General features: G+C 47.8%; 1 protein-coding gene across 3 annotated transcripts in view; it reads right to left on the bottom strand.

Annotated features, from left to right (window-relative positions):
• BARD1 (BRCA1 associated RING domain 1) overlaps nt 1-18,577 on the bottom strand; it is a 489,699-nt gene that overhangs the window by 18,540 nt on the left and 452,582 nt on the right. For all 3 annotated transcript variants that reach the window (XM_085648552.1, XM_085648554.1, XM_085648555.1), the window contains one exon: nt 9,945-10,037. In XM_085648552.1, the coding sequence (XP_085504678.1) occupies nt 9,945-10,037 (93 nt within the window). The remainder of the gene's footprint in view (nt 1-9,944; nt 10,038-18,577) is intronic.

Genomic DNA, 18,577 nt, shown 5'->3' with positions numbered 1-18,577 from the left:
GATAGGAGCCTGCACTTCAGAGCGCTGGGCCCCGGAGAGAGGGTGGGGGAACAGGCACAGGTGGCTTCGGATCCCAACAAAAGTAAGGCATAATGCAAGAGTGAGTCCAGCCTCTTTCCCAGGAGAAGAGCACGTGCAGCCCTTTCACCGAGGTCATGTGACTAGACTGGCCAGTAGAAAGAAATGCACCGTTAACTGCACGATGGAAGGTAAACTACAATACTAGTAACTGAAAAACCAAAGCTTCAGCCGTTTCGAGACAAATATGCTAAACTCTAACCCAGTCACCAACCTTACACCCCCCCCCCCCCCCTTAGTACTGCTGTTTCGTGGCAGATAATGTCTAAAACAAGAAAACGACAATTTCCAGTCTAATTGCACCATAAACCAAAGGCTGAGACTGCGAGCCTGCTGGCTGGTCTACAAATCTATTTTTAATCCCAACTTTATGAGGGGGAGAGACAGGCGATGCACCAAGAAAGAGGCGAGCAGCAGAGTGAGAGCGAGGGACAGACAGACAAGGGAAAGATATAGAACGAGAAAGACGGCCACAAAGGCAGACAAAAAAAGCCAAATAGCAGACAACAATAACAACAACAAATGCGTGAAAGAGAATGGAAATAAGAGAGAATCGTGAGCAGGACAGGCAGAGAAACAGAGGCAAACAGAGGAGAAACAGGCAAGGAGGACGGGAAAGCATCTTGCTGAGGTAGAAGAAAGGAGAGAAGGATGCCAACTGCAACGTTTTGCACAGATAAATGTAGTACCAGCGTGAGCCTAATTAGTTCGCATAACATTCTTTAGCTGGTAACGATGCCGAGAAAGACTAATACCAGAACACTGGTGCGAACAGATGGAGCGGTGTTGTTAATTACAGTCACTTAGCTGCATCCGACCCCACGGGACCGTGAGTTATTACCAGCATCCCCCACCGGGAACCAGCGGCGCCACTTTTATTGGAGGAAGGTTCTTTACCGACGAGCACCGTTAGCAGCCACGCTGCGCCTTAGCGAGGAGAGAGTAAATAAGGCTCGAGGAGGCGCGAGAGCTCAGCCTGGAGCTAGCTAAAGCAGGAAGTGATTAATTACTTAAAACAAAATATGCAGGCGAGGGGGTGGTCCACGTTTTTCATAAGAGCCAGGTGCAGGGGCTGTTGAATTAAGGAGTTGGCTAATATCACAGGTTGCCTCATTTTGATTTCACCACCTTGCAATTCCTGCACTGTGTTTATCTCACTCCTGCAGGTTGTTTTTCATGCTTGCTTTGCCCCTTTCATACTGTTTTGCTATCTTTCTTTTCCTATTCCTCCTTGCCTGCCTTTCTCTTTCTTGTTCGGAGTCGAACCCCTATGATGAAAAATAAACCCCAGCACCCAAAAAACGAGTGCCGGTGTCCAGCTCCTGCAGCCACCAGCACCAACTAGCAATGGGAATTCCACCACTACTACTCCTGGCCTTAGTTAGGCTCCTAAAAAAACGCAACAAATTAAGAAAAATTATGGCAGTATGGGTTTTCAGGCCCATCTGGTTTAACCATTAACATTTTGTAAACCAAAACAACCTTGTCATTCTGCGGCGTCACCACACAGTCAACTTACTCTGCCCCAGAGCCCCAAAGACTTGGGAGTGTGCAAGAATATCCAGGATGTAGCCACACTTGCTTAAGGAAGAGCTGACAATCAGAAGTCAGTTATCAGCCACGTTTTTGCTTGTTTACATCTATTGCAAGAATTTGAATCACGTGTAATCCAAAATAATCTGTCCCAATGGGTTTGTTCTAGTCCATTCGATGGTGTGCAAGGAATTATGGAGCCGGGGAAGGAGAAAGAAAGGAGTAGCACCTGAAGCATGTGGAAGGTAGCCAAAAAAGAAGTCCAGGGGTAGAGTCGATAAATGGTTTGAGGGCTCTGAGGGTGGATTACTGGTTGACAGGCTGAGAGAGAAAGATGAGCCTTTAGGCATTTTGTGGAAGTTGGGCACAGGATTAAGAGCGGTTGAAAAGTTGTCTGAGAGGGTGTAGGCGTAAATGGCAAAGCCTCAGTCTTCAGCATATAAGAGGGTTTATAAGACATGGACAAGAGGGGAGGGCTGGGTCATTTTAGCAGGTCATCTCGCTTTAGAGGACAGTGAAGGTGGTAATGTGTCGGCAAGGTAGATTTGGGAATCATGGAGCAGCATTCGAAAAGAACATTAAGCCATGGATAAAGAGAAGGTGCTGGTGGCATTCTGTGGCGCCAAATGCGTTTATTTTTCTTTGCATCTGCTGAGAAAAGAGATGAACCAGACTAGGAAAGAAGTCACTGCAATATGTTTTATACTCGTTAGGAGTCTGTCAAGCAAGGTGGGGTGCAAGGTCACAGGCACGTAGGAGAATTAGTGCAGGGCCCAAATACACAGGGTTTGCCTGTAGTACAGCATAGGTGACAACATGGGATGTAAATCACTGCTAGTTTCTGGTTCTTTGTACAGTGGCTTGACTTATTTACATGGAGAGAAGAACTGGTTTGCTTTAATAGAGGGGACAAAGCACCAGATTTAGAATCTGGCGAAGGGTTACCTCCGTCACAAGTGAGCCTGTCTACAAATGCATTATATCCAAGGAACGTGTAATAAGGCAGAAGGGATATTCGTCACGTTTGTGACTGATTAACCCCTCCACGAAACTCTAAATCAGGCCCAAAGTGTGGTGTGTGTGTCAAAACACAGGTGCATGCCTGTGATATAGGTTATGAAAAAGGGGTTTTGGACTTAGCCAGAGGGACTACTTAATATACCTAAAATGTGTTTTAGGCAAAAATCATTCTATTTTGCTTTTATATTTTGAATGAAGCTAGCTTTTCTTTATTGATTTAATCCAGTTTTCACCCTTTCTGGTAATCCTACAGATTAGAGGTTTACCAGTATATGGAAACCGGATTGGTGTTCTCCAATTTGGTTTTCCAGTCCAGTTTTCAAAAGAAGTGCACGATTAAGAGACTAAAGTTCATTGGTTAGAATGATGAGTTAATGTAGTATAAAAGAACAGTAATAGCCGAGTGAAAGTTAGTCAGTTACACTTGGAACAAAGACAGTTTAAAGAGGTTGACTGAATAGATTTCTGGAAGGATGGACCTCTAATCAGAGACTAGGAGGCTCATCAGAGCGTGTCAGATGCCGAACCCTCTGGAAGTTCTGCAACCACCATACTGGCAGATTCCTTATATCTTTTCAAGAAGAGGGAAATCGCCTTGTCTTCCGACTCCAGCTCCTCAGCGGGCTTCTCTGTTGGAAACCTTGCACTGGTGGCTCATCCATTGCATGGCTATAAGCAAGTCCTGACCTACAACGGTCGGGCCCTTCTGCGCTGCTTTTTAATGTTCGCATCTTCTGTGAAAGAAAAAGAAAAAAAAACTATGACCTACAGATAAACATTCCTCTCTTTGGGGGGTTTATTTCTGAAAGAAAAAAAGATGAGCTACACTCCACGAAGAGCCAGCAACTTTGGTGGTACATTTGTAATGAAAGCGCTCCTGTTATGTAGTTGAAAGTGTCTGAGAGAGCACGTTTGGTGAAAATGTCCTATTAAAATAGAAGGGAGCTTTTTAGGTCTCGCTAGCGTAGGCTGCGCACCTGCGCAGTCTCGCTGGCGAGATTTAACGTTTCAGTAAGGGGCTTTAACCCCACCCCTCTTTCCCATTGGCCGGCGTCACCGTTTATGTTAGCCATTGAGGAAGAGCTGTTGGTGACGATTTCGCTCGTCTTTTTCTGCCAGCCCACTTGGACAGCCTCGCCTGCTTTCCTTCTGAAGTAAAAGGTTTCTTATCTTTATGGGGCCAAACACATGGCCCCATAAAGATAAGAAACCTTTTACTTCAGAAGGAAAGCAGGCCGTCCAAGTGGGACGGCAGAAAAAGCCAAACGTATACGTCGTAGGCCGCCTGGCGAGCGCTTGTTCAAGTACTCCCCCGCTAACATCTCTTTTATGAAAATATATCAAGTCATGCACAATAAAATAATTTATTAGGCATGTCATGGGGAACAGAAGAATCATTGGATCAGGCGATGTGGTTAGCTGGATTATTTTAGCTATCCCTTGGAAAGAGAGCTCTTTGTACATAAACGGTGAAGGCTTAGGAGTGAGATGATTAGTGCGGTGCCATTAAAAGTCACCAGAAGAGTCCACATTAACAAAGACAGGGTGCCCCAGTCCTGCGTTTCCATTTAACGACGTAATGCAATCTCAGATTTACTATCCTATTTTACTTTAGTTGAACACGCAAGATATCTGAAAACACTGATTTCTGTATGAACTTCCTAGGATCGAAACAGTGCCTCTTTCGTAGTGACTTAACTAAGTAATTCTGCTCATGATGGTGCGTCACGTCACAATGGGGCACATTGCCCAAGACGTGTAGCCCAGGGAAAGGCGGCAGGAGGCACGCTATCACCACTGAACCAATCAGCTGCGACCCCGGTAATCGCTGAGTAACGGGTGAAGGCGGAAGAGACCAGGCTCAGAATGCCAGATTACATGCTCATCACGTCACGTGATGTTGTTGCTAGGGACGCCTAAAGAGAATCCCTCCGAAGTGAAACAGACTTGGACACTGTCAGCTAAGTGATCTTCGAAGCCCTCCTTCCCTCCCTGTCAGTAGCTCGTGTGGTGTATTTGTGCCAGCGCGCGCTCACGCACATGCGTGCTGCCATGTCAGCCAATGGGGAGCGAGGCTGTGTGCGCACATTCAAACAGCGTTCTGGAAGGAGGCGGGGAGCAAGATTCGGCAGCACAGACAAACTAGATCATCAACAGAGGGAAAAGCAGCCGCTAGCCATAGCCGGAGACTGTGGCAAGCCACGCAGCGCCATGTACAGGCTCTGACAGGATCCGATCTCCTCCCTGCCACGTGGAAACGCTGAGGCATAGCACTGAGGGTGACCATGCCACAGCCCCCGCACCGTCGTCGCTGAGTAGACACCACATCTCAAGAGCCGCACTCTCACTATTATTATTCAACAAGACACTAGTTTGTAACTTTACGGCTTCTCCCCTTTACGGGTTCAGCTTCTTATGGGGTATTATTAATCCACGAGAAAGTTTCCGGATGGTGAGCGATTCCATGGCCATTTTGGTAGTTCATGTCTTATTCTTTGAAATGGTCTGAATGCAAGGCCCTGCTTCTCAGGCATGTTGTGATATAGACTTGATCTCTTGATGCTTGGGATATTTTAGATTGTTGAGGATGAATCCACCGTCTGTGTTCAGTAGACTGCCACTTTCAAAACGGAAACAATGGTAAGTGCGCTGAATGTAAAACTACCATGTTTATTATGCTTGTAGTTCTTTCGACTTGGTGGTAGATGGCTCCAACACCTGCATAGGGTTCATTGATCACTCTTTGCTTTATCAAATACTTTTAGTTTCTATTCAGCTTCTCAGCCCATTCAGTGTAAACTATTCAACTGAGATGGAAGGGAGAAGAATGGGATAAGTGTGCCCTTATTTTAAAGGCACAGCAGTCCATGGTTGGCTGTAATAAGGAGCGGTTCCCAGAATGAAAGAGAGCAGATCATGCAATATTAAAAGATGCGTATTTTTCAAAACTCACTTGCTGAAGTTTGGAGAAAAATGGTTGAATTACTAAAATCTATTTAAAGCTGATATTTGACTTATATGTCATAAGACATATCTTGCTCTATCATCCATTTCCCTGTCTTGCTAACCCTTCTTTCTCTCTCTACTTTCGGTCTGCCTCCTAATAACTTACTTTTTGCTCCTGTTTGTTTTGCCTCTCTACTTCCCACCTCTACTCAGATTTTCCTCCTTCATCACTCCCTCTTCCTCTCTTGCTGTAAGTTAACTCTCTTTACCTGACCAGAGACTAAATCCTTGCCCTTCTCTCTAACTTACTTCTCTACATACCACACCCTGTGACTAGCTGTCATATCTCTATACCACCAAATACATTTCTTTCTCTGCCCCACCTTTCTGTCCCATGTCTCATTCCTTTACCTAAACACTCCCTTTGTACCTGTCTATTTATACATGGCTACGTACCTACCACACTATTGCTCTACCTTTAAACTCTCTCTTGACGTCACACCTCTCTTTCAATAAACCTCAGTGTCCCACAGCACTTACCTCTCATGACCTCAACTTGCCACCTCTCTCCGATCCTATCTCTAGATCTCTAGCTCTTGGTCAGCTCTCTGCCCCTCTCTTCTCCTCAAGTGCCTCTCTCTGTCTCTCTCTCTCTCTACCTTCTCTTTCTGCATCTTGCTGCTCTGTTTGCATCTTATCCCCCTTCATTTCTCTTCCATTTACTTCACCTCCCTCTTAATTTAATCTCTCTTTATTTTACCCTTTCTATCATTTTTGCCATCTATACCTTACCTTTCACTACCTCTCGCATGCCTCCTTCTACCTCACCATTCTTTCTTTCATTTCTCTCTCTGCCTCACAACTCACTGCCTCATCTCTCTCTTCCCCACCTCTCATACACTATCTAGCCTCTCAATTTACCTCACCTATTGGCCTTCTATGTCTCTCTTTCTCTCTTTTTATTGATGTCCTCTTTCCCTCACCTTTCCCATTATTTTATTTCTTTCTCTCTACAATGCTCTCTCTACCTCTTCCACTCCATCTATTACTCCCTTTGCTTTCATCTCTCTTTCTATCTCCTTCACAGTTTCCGTTCACTCTCTCTGCTTCCAATGTCTCGCTCAGATCTGTCTTACCTCTGTGTCTCTCTCCTTATTTCACCATTCTCTACATCTCCCTCGCCCTTCCTCTATATTAGCCTCATCTCTCTACCTCACCTGCACCTCTTTTCTCTCTACTTCTCATATCTTTCTACTTTTCATCCCACCGGCTCTACCTGCCTCGCTACTTTATTTACCTGACCAGTCATTCTGTGCTTCACCTTTCTATATGTGCTATCTCATTATAACTCACCCCTCTTCCTATCTTATTTCTTTCTAGACCTTGCCCCTCGGGTTGGCACCTTTCTTACCAGCCTTCATTTAAAACTGCCTGCCAGGCCTCTAAAAACAAGCATTGGCATAGCCAATAGGTCTCGCCTTTGGGACCTTATAAGTTTTTAGCCATGCAACAGTTAATGTTATGCACCAAGGATAGTGTGCTGCATAACTAAATACTTATAAGGTCCCAAAAGCGAGACCTATTGGCTATGCCAATGCTTGTTAATAATTGTGCTACCGGAGGACTGGCTGTGTAACCACAGAATGTGGTTTGGAAGCCTATCCAAAAGTCAAACCGACCCAAAAAGTCCTTTTGGGGGCTTCTGGACAGTGTGCCGTCTGCCCCAATTAAAAAGCCAAGAGAATAAGGTCTTCAGCCAGAAATGATGTCTAGGACTGTTTTCTGAAGCAGTTCAAGGTGTTGGAAAGTCAATACAGACTCTCATTAATCACTGGGAAACTGCTTACGCGTTAGGGAGCTTTATGCACAAAAACAATAATTAAGAAGCAAGACTTCCGACTGAGAGGAATGATATTGTGGTATTATCCATTCTTTAGGTATCCGGCTGTAGCATTTCCAGGCTTGCCAGAGTCTCTTTCATCAACCAGGATGCAAAGACCAGACACCGTGTGAGCACAGACTCTTCTGTCACTTCAAAAGAAGGACATACTTTTGAAGGAACAAGGTATACTGGGCAGCTCTCCTCTGTCAAATGAAAATAATCAGAATTCAACTGGGTATTAAAAAAAAAAAGAAAGAGCAATCTTTCTGTGAAAAAACTGACGTTCTTAACAAAATGTATTAACTGAGGGCAAATTGCTCCTGTCCAGAACAGCCACATTCCCCATGCATGCAAAATTGGGTATGGCCTTTGGCACGTCTGCGCCATGTGATAAATTCCTCTTTTTCTTCTGGTTTTGTACTAACTGGACTGAGATCATTGGTGGTGGAATGCCATCGATGAAAGGCGGAGGTGCTGGAGCTCCAAATATCCACTGTTGCTCAGCAGGCTTCATCTGTTTCCCCATCCTCTTTTCCTCCATTGGTTCTGACACCGAAATCCAGGGCAAGTCTTTAAAGTGGATCAAATTCTTCCTTCGTTCTCTGACCCAAACCCGGTCTTTGAGGCAGCATGAATCTATCCTTAAAATTGTTGACTGGTGAGTCTGTCAGTGCTCGGCGCTCTCTGCCCTCTTGTCAACTACCTTCTACTGCCCCTCTCTCTTCACCCAGTTTCAAGTATGCCAAAGACAAAAACTTATCCTCGGTGTAAAGTTAGTGTCCGATCACTTCATGCTCCAGCTCTCTCCAGATAGATGATGTTTTTTACATGACCCTGAGTCTTTTAAAGCATCAATTGGATGGTTAGATTCTGTTTTTTTTTTTTAAAGAACCTTCAAAAGGTTTGGCATACACTGGAAACGCGAAAAGAAAAAGTATCTAGATGATGCAAGTGTGTAGGAGGGTGCGGCTGCAGAGGCGGATTATTCATCACTATTAAGTTGTGCTGTCACTGGCCGCCTATTTTCAGATCCCCAGGGAGGGTTGCACACACGGTACTAATGCCTAAGGTCGGACTGACTTTGGGCGGCGCTGCCATTCGGGGAGAGCAGACTTTTGATGCACATGAAAAATACAAATGGGAAATACCATTCTTTATTGTAGATGTGTATGGATTCCCTTCTGCTCAAAACATGTCTACAAGAGAAAGTCAGTCCCAGAGATCATTTAAATCTCATACAAATTTATGATTCTGATCTACTAAAGTGAAAATATTAAGGGCAAAAAAGTTACATCTAGACAAACAAAGGAACTGACTGAAAACAAGTAGTAAACTTTAAGACAATACCGGTAAGGTCAAAAAACACAGAGACATTATCAGAATCTGCGAGGATGAAAGCCTAACAAAGGAAAATCAACTGCAGGCACAAGCACCATCTGCAGAACTGGACACACAAAAACAGTCAGTTTCTTTCACTTCCTATGTTTTTGACCTAAGGTTGGTACTGGAAGTGTCCCACGGTACTGAGGAGGTAGCAATGCATTGGAGCTAACAGGTTATAAAGCGCAGCGCATATGGTGGTTTTCAGCAGAGCCAATCAGACCTTTTTCCTGCATCTGTTGCAAGCAGGTATTTCAAGCAACATTTAACGCCCAGCAGACTCTTCAATAGGTAATGGAACCGTAAGACATGCAAAGGTCCTTTACGCTTCATCTGGGTCAACAAGGCACAAAAATACCCCTTTCAACCTTTTGTCCTACCATCAACCCACTAGACTTCCTTATTCAAGTAATGACCAGAAACTGACTGTTCCAGAGTGGCGCCTGTCTAAGTCTGGAGTTGGATCTCTAAAGGTAGCAGGACAAGGTGTTTGAATAAACTGCCCAAAAAGCTTAGCGGGGAACAAAAAATTAATTCCTTTGAAAGAAAATGGAAACAGCATTTATTTCAAATGTGAGTCGTTTGCGTTTTTAACATCTTGCTGTACGCTTTTTTAAATTCAAATTTCCACTGTTTTAGCAGTATAATTGTATGCGGCCAAGTGTTTCTGTATTTTTCCTGTTTTTGAGTGTGTTCTCAAGATTCTGTCTTGATTTTTAGTATGTTATTTGTGAATAATGTAAAATTTGTTTTGGCCTTGAAGGTGCGTGCCTGTCGTTATTTGTACATAATAAATAACCAAGCCAAAAGCTATTCCAGTAATATAAGAAAGTCAAGCGAACACGAAAAAGAAACCAACTCCTCGCCAACCAATGACTCTTTATGGGTCTCTTCTTGGAATAGATACCACTACGCCAGGCCACATGAGAATTTTTTTTTTTACTTTTTATTCTTCAGATCTTATGAAATTTATAGTGAGCTACGAAATGTTAATTTAACTAACACCAGTGTAAAAAGAAAAGTTGAGTAACCCCAAAGATCAGCTGGAAACAAACAACTTCAACTAGCAAAACTATTTGGAAACAACTTGTTTGAAACTACTTACACTGAAATTTCACGATCCAGCATCCAGCTAGAATACCCAGCATCCCTTTCATGGTGCTCACCACGCCCTCATCCGGTACAATGACATGCGTTACTGAAATAAAACAAAACAAGTTATTAAAAGTAAAAAGTTCTATTGATAACCAGCACAAACAAACCGTTCTACAACCACCAGTTAACCACAAGCTCCTTCGGCCATTGTTTCCTTTGTCTCATACATTAGGAGATTACATGGCTGCAAGATACATGGAGGTGTTCAAATTTGAGGTATGCCCTGTAAGTACTTAGGTTCAAGGTTAAACAAGCATTTGCAATGCAATAGGTCTCGCATTTATAAGAGTTTGAGCTATTGGCATTGTAAAATTACAATGCCTTTTATTTATGTTTTGGTTTTAAAACAAATAAAAGGCATTGTCATTTACAATGTCAGTAGCATAAACTCGCATAAAAGCAGTGTGCGGCGTGCAGCAGTGTGCCGCATGCCGCAGTGTGCGGCGTGCAGCAGTGTGCGGCGTGCAGCAGTGTGCAGCGTGCAGCAGTGTGCGGCGTGCAGCAGTGTGCGGCGTGCAGCATTGTGCGGCGTGCAGCATTGTGTGGCGTGCAGCAGTGTGCGGCGTGCAGCAGTGTGTGGCGTGCAGCAGTGTGTGGTGTGCAGCAGTGTGCAGCAGTGTGTGGCGTGCAGTAGTGTTTCGTGTAGCAGTGTGAGGCATGCATCACTGTGTGGCGTGCAGCAGTGTGCGGTGTGCAGCAGTGTGTGGCGTGCAGCAGTGTGCTGCGTGCAGCAGTGTCGTGCAGCATGCAGCAGTGAGTAATGCAACAGTGTGCAGCAGTGTGTGGCGTGCAGCAGTGTGTGCTGTGCAGCAGTGTGTGGCGTGCAGCAGTGTTTCGTATAGCATTGTGCAGCGTGCAGCAGTGTGTGGCGTGCAGCAGTGTGTGGCGTGCAGTAGTGTGCGGCGTGCAGCAGTGTGCGGCGTGCAGCAGTGTGTGGCATGCAGCAGTGTGTGGCGTGCAGCGGCATGCAGCAGTGTGTGGCGTGCAGCCGTGTGTGGCGTGCAGCAGTGTGTGGCGTGCAGCAGTGTGTGGCGTGCAGCAGTGTGTGGCGTGCAGCAGTGTGCGGCGTGCAGCAGTGTGCAGTGTGCGGCGTGCAGCAGTGTGAGGCGTGCAGCAGTGTGAGGCATGCAGCAGTGTTTTGTGTAGCAGTGTGAGGCGTGCAGCAGTGTGCGGCGTGCAGCCGTGTGCGGCGTACAGCAGTGTGTAATGCAGCAGTGTGTAATGCAGCAGTGTGCGCAGCAGTGTGTGGCGTGCGGTAGTGTGCGGCGTGCGGCAGTGTGCGGTGTGCGGCAGTGTGCAGCAGTGTGTGGCGTGCAGCAGTGTGTGGCGTGCAGCAGTGTGTGGCGTGGTTTGTAAACAACAAGAAAAGCGGACATCAAAGGAAGGGTGGGAGGGAACGAGCATATGGGGTGTGAGTTATAACGAAAGTTAATTGTTGTAAGAGGGGATGCAGGAAGTGAGGCCGAGCGCGCGCTGGCGAAAGCAGTCTGCTGCTTTCAAATCCGATGCCAGATTCGCGCCTGAATGCCTCACATGCACTGGCCATAAACCGCATTCCTAAGGTCTTGTGTCCCTTACTAAATCTCTCTGAATGCGTGAGGCGGCGCACGCGCAGGAAGTAGCTGGTGGCAAATGGAATGCGCGTGGTTGTGCGCGTAACCGCCACCCGATCCGCCTGGGAAGCCTTTGGGAGCATTTTCTGAAGCCCCTACATTAGTCTCGCTGAGCGATAGCTTATGCGATAGCCAGGCGAGACCTAAAAATGGAGTTTAAAACTGTTTTTTTTTTTAACACGACGCTTTTAATGTCACATAAACCAGTGCTAAACTGATAGTTACGCCAAATGAGCGTAGTTGTCCAATTAATTGCATTGCATCTGAACGAATTAAAAACATATGCCTTCACCTTGCTAAATGGAATAAACAGCAGTCCAGCAGCACACGAAATAGATCAAATTATACACTGAAATGACAGGACATGTCCATCAATTTTCAAAATTAATCTCAAGCTTGTGAACCAATCCAAGGCCGATCTGCAGATGGCAGCGCAAGAAATTACCAGTGAGCTTACTTCAAGAATACCAGCCATCGCCTTTTTTTTTTTTTTTTTATGTGTAATGCCTTAAGTGTTAGAGGGTACATCTAAACGGGGTTTCTGTGCTCACAGAACTCAAGCTGCACCACAATGAGGAGACCCAACAAGACTAAAACCTGCCTGTGGTTACTTATGTCCCCTTTCAGAGCCTTGCAGTTCTGACAGGAGAAGTACCATAGCGGACTGTCAAAAAAGAGAAGGACTGGAATGTGGCCCCGAAATTCAGCAGTGGCTGAGATTAATTCAAGGCCTTCACTGATCATCTCTTTGTTTTTCCAAGTGCACCTGCAAAGCAGGCAAGAACACACGAAGCTTCTTCTAACTCTCTGCCCATGGCCCATTTTTCTTTTTAGAAGGGAGGTGCTAAAGCGCAATTTGGTCAAACAGTAACAGTGTTGTTTGCATCTGAGGGAGGCACCACCGTGCCGAGATCCAGACCGTGGTGTTGGATCGCTCTGCATACCCAAGTTGGAAATGTCAGGGTGTCGGGCTTCCCGGGTCGATTCAGGTGAACACAACTACACCGAGACAGGAGAGGACTGGCAACTGACGTGACCCGTCTGACAGGGCCCGCCTCTCGACAGTAAGGGCACAAGGAGACCAGCAGCACACACACAACCTGCTCCACCTGTGCTCGAGTGAGTACAGCAAAGGAACCATCATGAGCAATTTACAAGGGAGTATATCAGCGTCTTAGGTCAGTGTGCTCTCAATCATCACCGCACATCATGGCCCTCAAGAGGCTTTTAAGGACTGCAACTCGGCTGACGCACGGCTAGCAATGAACTGACAATGGGCTTAGCTAACAGCCGGAGACATATGCCTTCCCAACGAGCTGGGAATGCTCTGAGGCACTGTAAATGCTGCTGCTGCAGACCTGCTGTGATGGGCCCTTTCATGAGCCACAACGGTGGACATGACCCTGCTCTGAGCATTAATGCGGTTGTGGCCTAGATCGCCTTATGCTACAGAGACCGATCGTGTAGCACCTTCACTTGAACCTTGGCGGATTAGTACAAGGTTAGCATTGAGTAACTGTTCTGATTACATAGCAGAGGCCTTGAAGTGCTGTGACTGCAGACTCTACAGAAATAAGAACACCTGTAATTAATCTCGCTTTAGCCAATAGCTAAATACTAACAACGTAAATGCAAGGAAAAGGAACATAGGGCGAAATTGGTGTCTGACCTCAAAAGAACTGCCTGCGCAGTGGAGCAGAAGCACAATGTCAACAGCACCCAGAATTCCGAGTGTCGGTGTGAGCCAAATGTCAAAAGGCTGCTACTTGACAAGGAGAAAAGCCTGGCGACCACCGACCGTAACATTGACACACACTTCAAATGGAAATGTTGTAGGAAAGGCTGGATAAACAGAGCAGCCACAGCGACATGACTGAGGGTTGATTTTCTGAGATGGAATATAATAATTTGGTAAGAAATGAGAAACTCAAAATCGAGAAAGTACTGGAAACAATCTGGACAAAGAAGGAAAATCTAGAAGCGAGATCTAGGGGTTACAATGTCGCATAGTGGCATTCCGGAGTTGATGGCAACTAGACAAAATAAGAGGTTTGTGGAAACCAGACTGACCTAACTAGTTGATGAAACACAGTATTCAGCTATTTTTGTGGTGAAGACAGCAGACTGTACACAGGAGCCCAGGCCTATACTGGGCACCCCAGCACAGCCAATCCTCTCTTGGATACTAAACTACAAAGATATTGAGGCATCATTCTGAGACTTATGTGAGAGCAAATGGATCTGGATGATCAGAGGTCCACAGTGAACTTCTTTACCAATTTTCCATAGGGAGTACACGACGGCAGGAGCGACTTCACAAAAAGAAACCAACAAATGAACGTCCAATAGGACATGTTACACACTACATTGTTAAAATGTACAGGCCATGGTAAAAACACGTCTTCGGCAACTACTTGCAGGAGGCAGCCTTCCTGATTAAGCACTGATTAAGCACAGAGCAGAAAAGGGAACTTACAGTGACGGGGCATGTACCCTCAGTGACATCCAGCAGCAGTGAGGGTTACTTTATTTACATTTCTACACCTGTGAGACTTTCAATGACCATCAAGACACTGTTGTTCTCATGTGAATGCTAAATTTACAACAGTACATGTACTGGGTATACTGAACCCTGGATAGTTGTACAAAAGAGACAAAATAATTGGTGGAACAGTGGCTTTCGACCTTGATGATGTGATAGCACACATGCTGGACGTGCTACACGAGCCACCCCAACATTGGAGTGAAAGCAAATTGCCCGTTCTGGTCATCTCAAGGGATTACGCCCATATTTACCAACACTTTCAAATCCATCCGCTTAGCAAGTTTCAGTTATGAGGTTTAATATGCAACTGAGGGGATGTGCTGGAAGAACAAGTTACTTACCTTCGGTAACAATATATCAGTAAGAAACATAGGTTAGTTATAGATTCCTTACCTTAGAATTACCCCCAGGCGTCAGACTGGATCCGAAAAGTTTTTCGTCAGCAGTCCCCCTGTGCGTCAGAAGGTGGCGTCAGTCGACTCCCGTTCGTCGTTGGCGTCGGGATGACGTTGCGGTAGCTACATAAACACTGCCCTCGCGCGCTGGTGCACAAAACTAGGGCCCTGAAAGGAAGTCCTTAACCGTAGAAGTCAGTTCGCAGAACGGAGAGGATGGGTGGGGCGATAAGGAATCTATAACTAACCTATGTTTCTTACAGATATATGGTTACTGAAGGTAAGTAACTTATCCATCAGAAAGAAACAGTTAGTTATAGATTCCTTACCTTAGAATAGATACCCCAGCAATACCAACCCCGGAGGTGGGTCTGGGAACTAAGTTCACACCAGAAAGTCCTGGAGAACTGAACGGCCAAAGAAGCCGTCTCTCCGGACTTGGCTGTCCAGGCAGTAGTATCTAGTAAACGTGTGCAGCGATGCCCACGTAGCTTCCTGACAGATGTCATTAAGGGGCACTCTCCGTCCCAAAGCAGTGGTAGCTGCTGTTGCCCTGGTGGAATGGGCACGCAGTCCCACTGGAGGCTCATCCTTTGCCAAAGAATAGCAAGCTTTGATGCACAGAACGACCCACGTGGAGATGGTCAATTTGTGCATGGCCCGACCCTTCTTAGCGCTCACGTAACCAACAAAGAGCTGGTCGTCCACCCGGAATTGTTTGGTGCGATCCAAGTAGAAGGAAAGTGCACATTGTGGATCCAGACGGTGGAGCCTCTTTCCTCTTTTGAAGGATGCGGAGGCGGAAAGAACGTGGGTAAAGTGATGGTTTGGCTAATGTGGAAAGAGGTAACCACCTTGGGAAGAAAGGAAGGTCTAGTTCTGAGGACAACCTTGTCCGGATGGACAGCCAGAAAGGGAGGCTTGGAAGAAAGAGCTTGCAGCTCACTCACCCTGCGCGTAGAGGTGATGGCCACCAGAAAAGCAGTTTTCAAAGTGAAAAGTCTAAGAGGACAGTTATGTAGTGGCTCAAAGGGAGCGCACATAAGATATGTAAGAACCAAGTTCAAGTCCTACTGGGGCATTACGAAGGGAACAGGAGGAAAAAGATGACATTGCGCGTTCTCTTCGGTGGCGATTAGATCTAACCAAGGCTCTCCCCACTTGCGAAAGAGACCTTGCACCACCTCTGAGTGAAGATGCCATTCGTGATCCATCATGCACCTTCAGCTGAGTTTGTCCGCTTTGGCTTTCAGGGCACCTGCCAGGTATTGAACCACCGGGGATATTCCCTAATGTTCCAGCCATGTTCAGAGGCGGAGGGCCTCCTGACATAGGGTCCACGACCCCACCTGCCCTGTTTGTTGCAGTACCACATGGCGGTGGTGTTGTCCATAAACACCTGCACTACTCTTCCCCGGACAGAGGGAAGGAATGCTTTGAGAGCAAGACGAATCGCCCGAAGCTCTAGAAGGTTGATGTGGAGCCCGGACTCCGCCGGTGACCAGAGGCCTCTGATCTCCGCCTCCACCATGTGGCCGCCCCATCCCAGAAGTGATGCATCGGTCACCACTGTGAACTCTGGTTGGGGGAAGGGAGAGGGATCTGCCGTTGACCCAATCCTGGTTCGTCAGCCACCACTGCAATTTGTGTGCAGATCTGGACGCAATCGGACAGATTCCCTTGATGCTGGGACCACTGGAACTCCATGTTCCACTGCAGAGCCCACAAATGCCATCTGGCATGGTCCACCAGCAGGAGGCCATCAGGCCCAGCAGCCTGAGGGTCATCCTGACCGAAACCCGGGATACAGGCTGAAAGATCAGAATCATTGCCCGAATATCCCAGACTCGCTGCTCGGGAGGATAGACCCGAAACTGCGTTGTGTCCAGAACCGCTCCCATGAAGAGGAGCTTCTGAGAGGGAGTCAGGTGTGACTTCGGCACGTTGATGGGGAACCCCAGCGAATGCAGGAGGTCGGCTGTAGTCTGGAGGTAAGAGACGACAGCCTGGGGTAAACTGAAAGTTCTCGTGGCCTACCGTGAACCGCAGGTAACGTTGGCTGGCCGGCAGGATGAGGATGTGAAAATAAGTCCAACGCTACCATCCAGTCTCCAGGGTCGAAGGCAGACAGAACCTGAGCTAGAGGTCAACATTTTGAACTTCTCCTTACGGAGGAAGCGGTTGATGTTCCTGAGATCCAAGATAGGATGCAGGCCTTTGTCCTTATTGGGCACCAGAAAGTAGTGGGAATAGCAACCACGACCTACTTCTGGGACAGGAACTCGCTCAATAGCTCCCTTGGCCAAGAGCGCAGAAGCTTCCTGTTGGAGAAGGGCCAGATGATCCTCCGACATGTGATGGTACTGAGGTAGCATGGCAGGAGGGACAGTCTCGAAGGGGAGGGAGTAGCCCCTTCAGACTAATAGCAAAACCCACCTGTCCGACGTGATGGCGTGCCAGTGGGGAAGGTGATGGCGAATCCTGCCACCCACTGGAGATTGGTGGCCCTGAAAGGTCGGACTAGGAAGGTTTGGAGGCTGCTGCAGAGGGGACTGTGGTGGACTGGCCCGCCCGCTGGCCCCCAGAACCACGGCGGTGGTTCCCAGGTCCCCGGACGCGCAGTGGCTGAACAGCTTGCACTGGCCTGTGGCTCTGGGCCGGACGTAGCGAGGAACCCCTTCCGTAGCCACAAAAGGGGCGAAAAGCAGACTGCGCAGGGCGGGTGGTGGAGAGGCCCAAGGACCTGGCCGTAGCCAGAGAGTCCTTAAAGCGCTCTAGCGCGTTGTCAGCTTTGTCACCGAAAAGGCGACGGCCATCAAAGGGCATGTCCATAAGCGTGGATTGGACATCCCCTAAAAAACCAGTCGACCTCAACCAGGCGTAGCATCGAAGGGCTACAGACATGTAAATCGTCCTACCAAGTGAGTCGGCGGTATCCAGTCCACAATGGATGGTAAACTTTGCTGCGTCACTGCCTTCGGCAACTCCCCGAGACAGTACGGCCCGGGCCTTCTCTGGGCACTGAGGCAGCACTTGCGCAACCGTGTCCCACACGGAGTGGGTGTAACAGCCCAACAGACATGCGGTGTTTACTGACCGCATGCCCAAGCTGGAGGAAGAAAACATCTTCTCAAGATGGTCCAGCTATTTGTATTCCCTATCCGGTGGAGCGGTAGGGAATGCGCCCCTGGAGGTGGAGACTTGGACCAACAAGCTCTCAGTGGTGGGGTGTTAGGAGAGGAAAGTGGGGTGCCCGGGGCCGTGTGGTGGCGTCGGGCATTCATCTTGTCCACAGGAGCCCCTGTGTTGGACCTGGACCAGGTGCCCAAAAGGATGTCTGTTAGAGCTCCATTAAACGGCAGCAGGGGCTCCGAAGAGCTCGCTGATGGTTGAAGCACCTCTGTCAGGAGGTTAGTCCTGACTGCCACCATAGGTAGATCGAGGCTGAGAGCCTCGGCCGCCCTACGCAACACCACTGCGTACGACGCTCCCTCCTCCGTAGCCACGGTAGGAGGAGAAAACATGCCAAGGTCTGGAGAGGTATCCAGACCATTGGCTTCCCCCAGTTCCTCTATCCAGCCCGGTTCATAACCTAACTGGTCAGTCAAAGGGTCTCCAGAACCTTCCCAGTCCTCCTCACCCTCCTCTGGCTGTCAATCTGGCCTCAAAGAGCCAGGGTAGAACAGGGGCAAAAAATTACCCATTGGCGCCGGATTCGGCATCGATCGACGCCGGTCCGGCTCCTTGTCTACTTCGAGGTGGAGGCCGGGGTCGGCGTCGGCTGGGGACACGGTCGGCGTCGGCTGGGGACACAGCCGACGCCGGCTGCAGACGTGGTGCCGGTGGAGTCGGGGGAGGTATAACAAGGTCGACCGTCGCTGATCCGGATCCTGGCCTGGATCCAAGAGGTCCCTGTGTTGCCGGAGCCGCCGGTGTCGAAGGCCAAGGGCCTCAGCCGAGTCCTCGGGGCCCGAAGGCACGCCAGCAGAGTCGGGCTGCCAAAAGATGGTGTGCATCGCTTCATAAAATT

Source organism: Triturus cristatus, chromosome 3_2 (assembly GCF_964204655.1).
Source record: "Triturus cristatus chromosome 3_2, aTriCri1.1, whole genome shotgun sequence".
Classification (NCBI taxonomy): Eukaryota; Metazoa; Chordata; class Amphibia; order Caudata; family Salamandridae; genus Triturus; species Triturus cristatus.
Note: the sequence above shows the minus strand (reverse complement) of the source record. Positions and strands in the feature narration are given on the sequence as shown.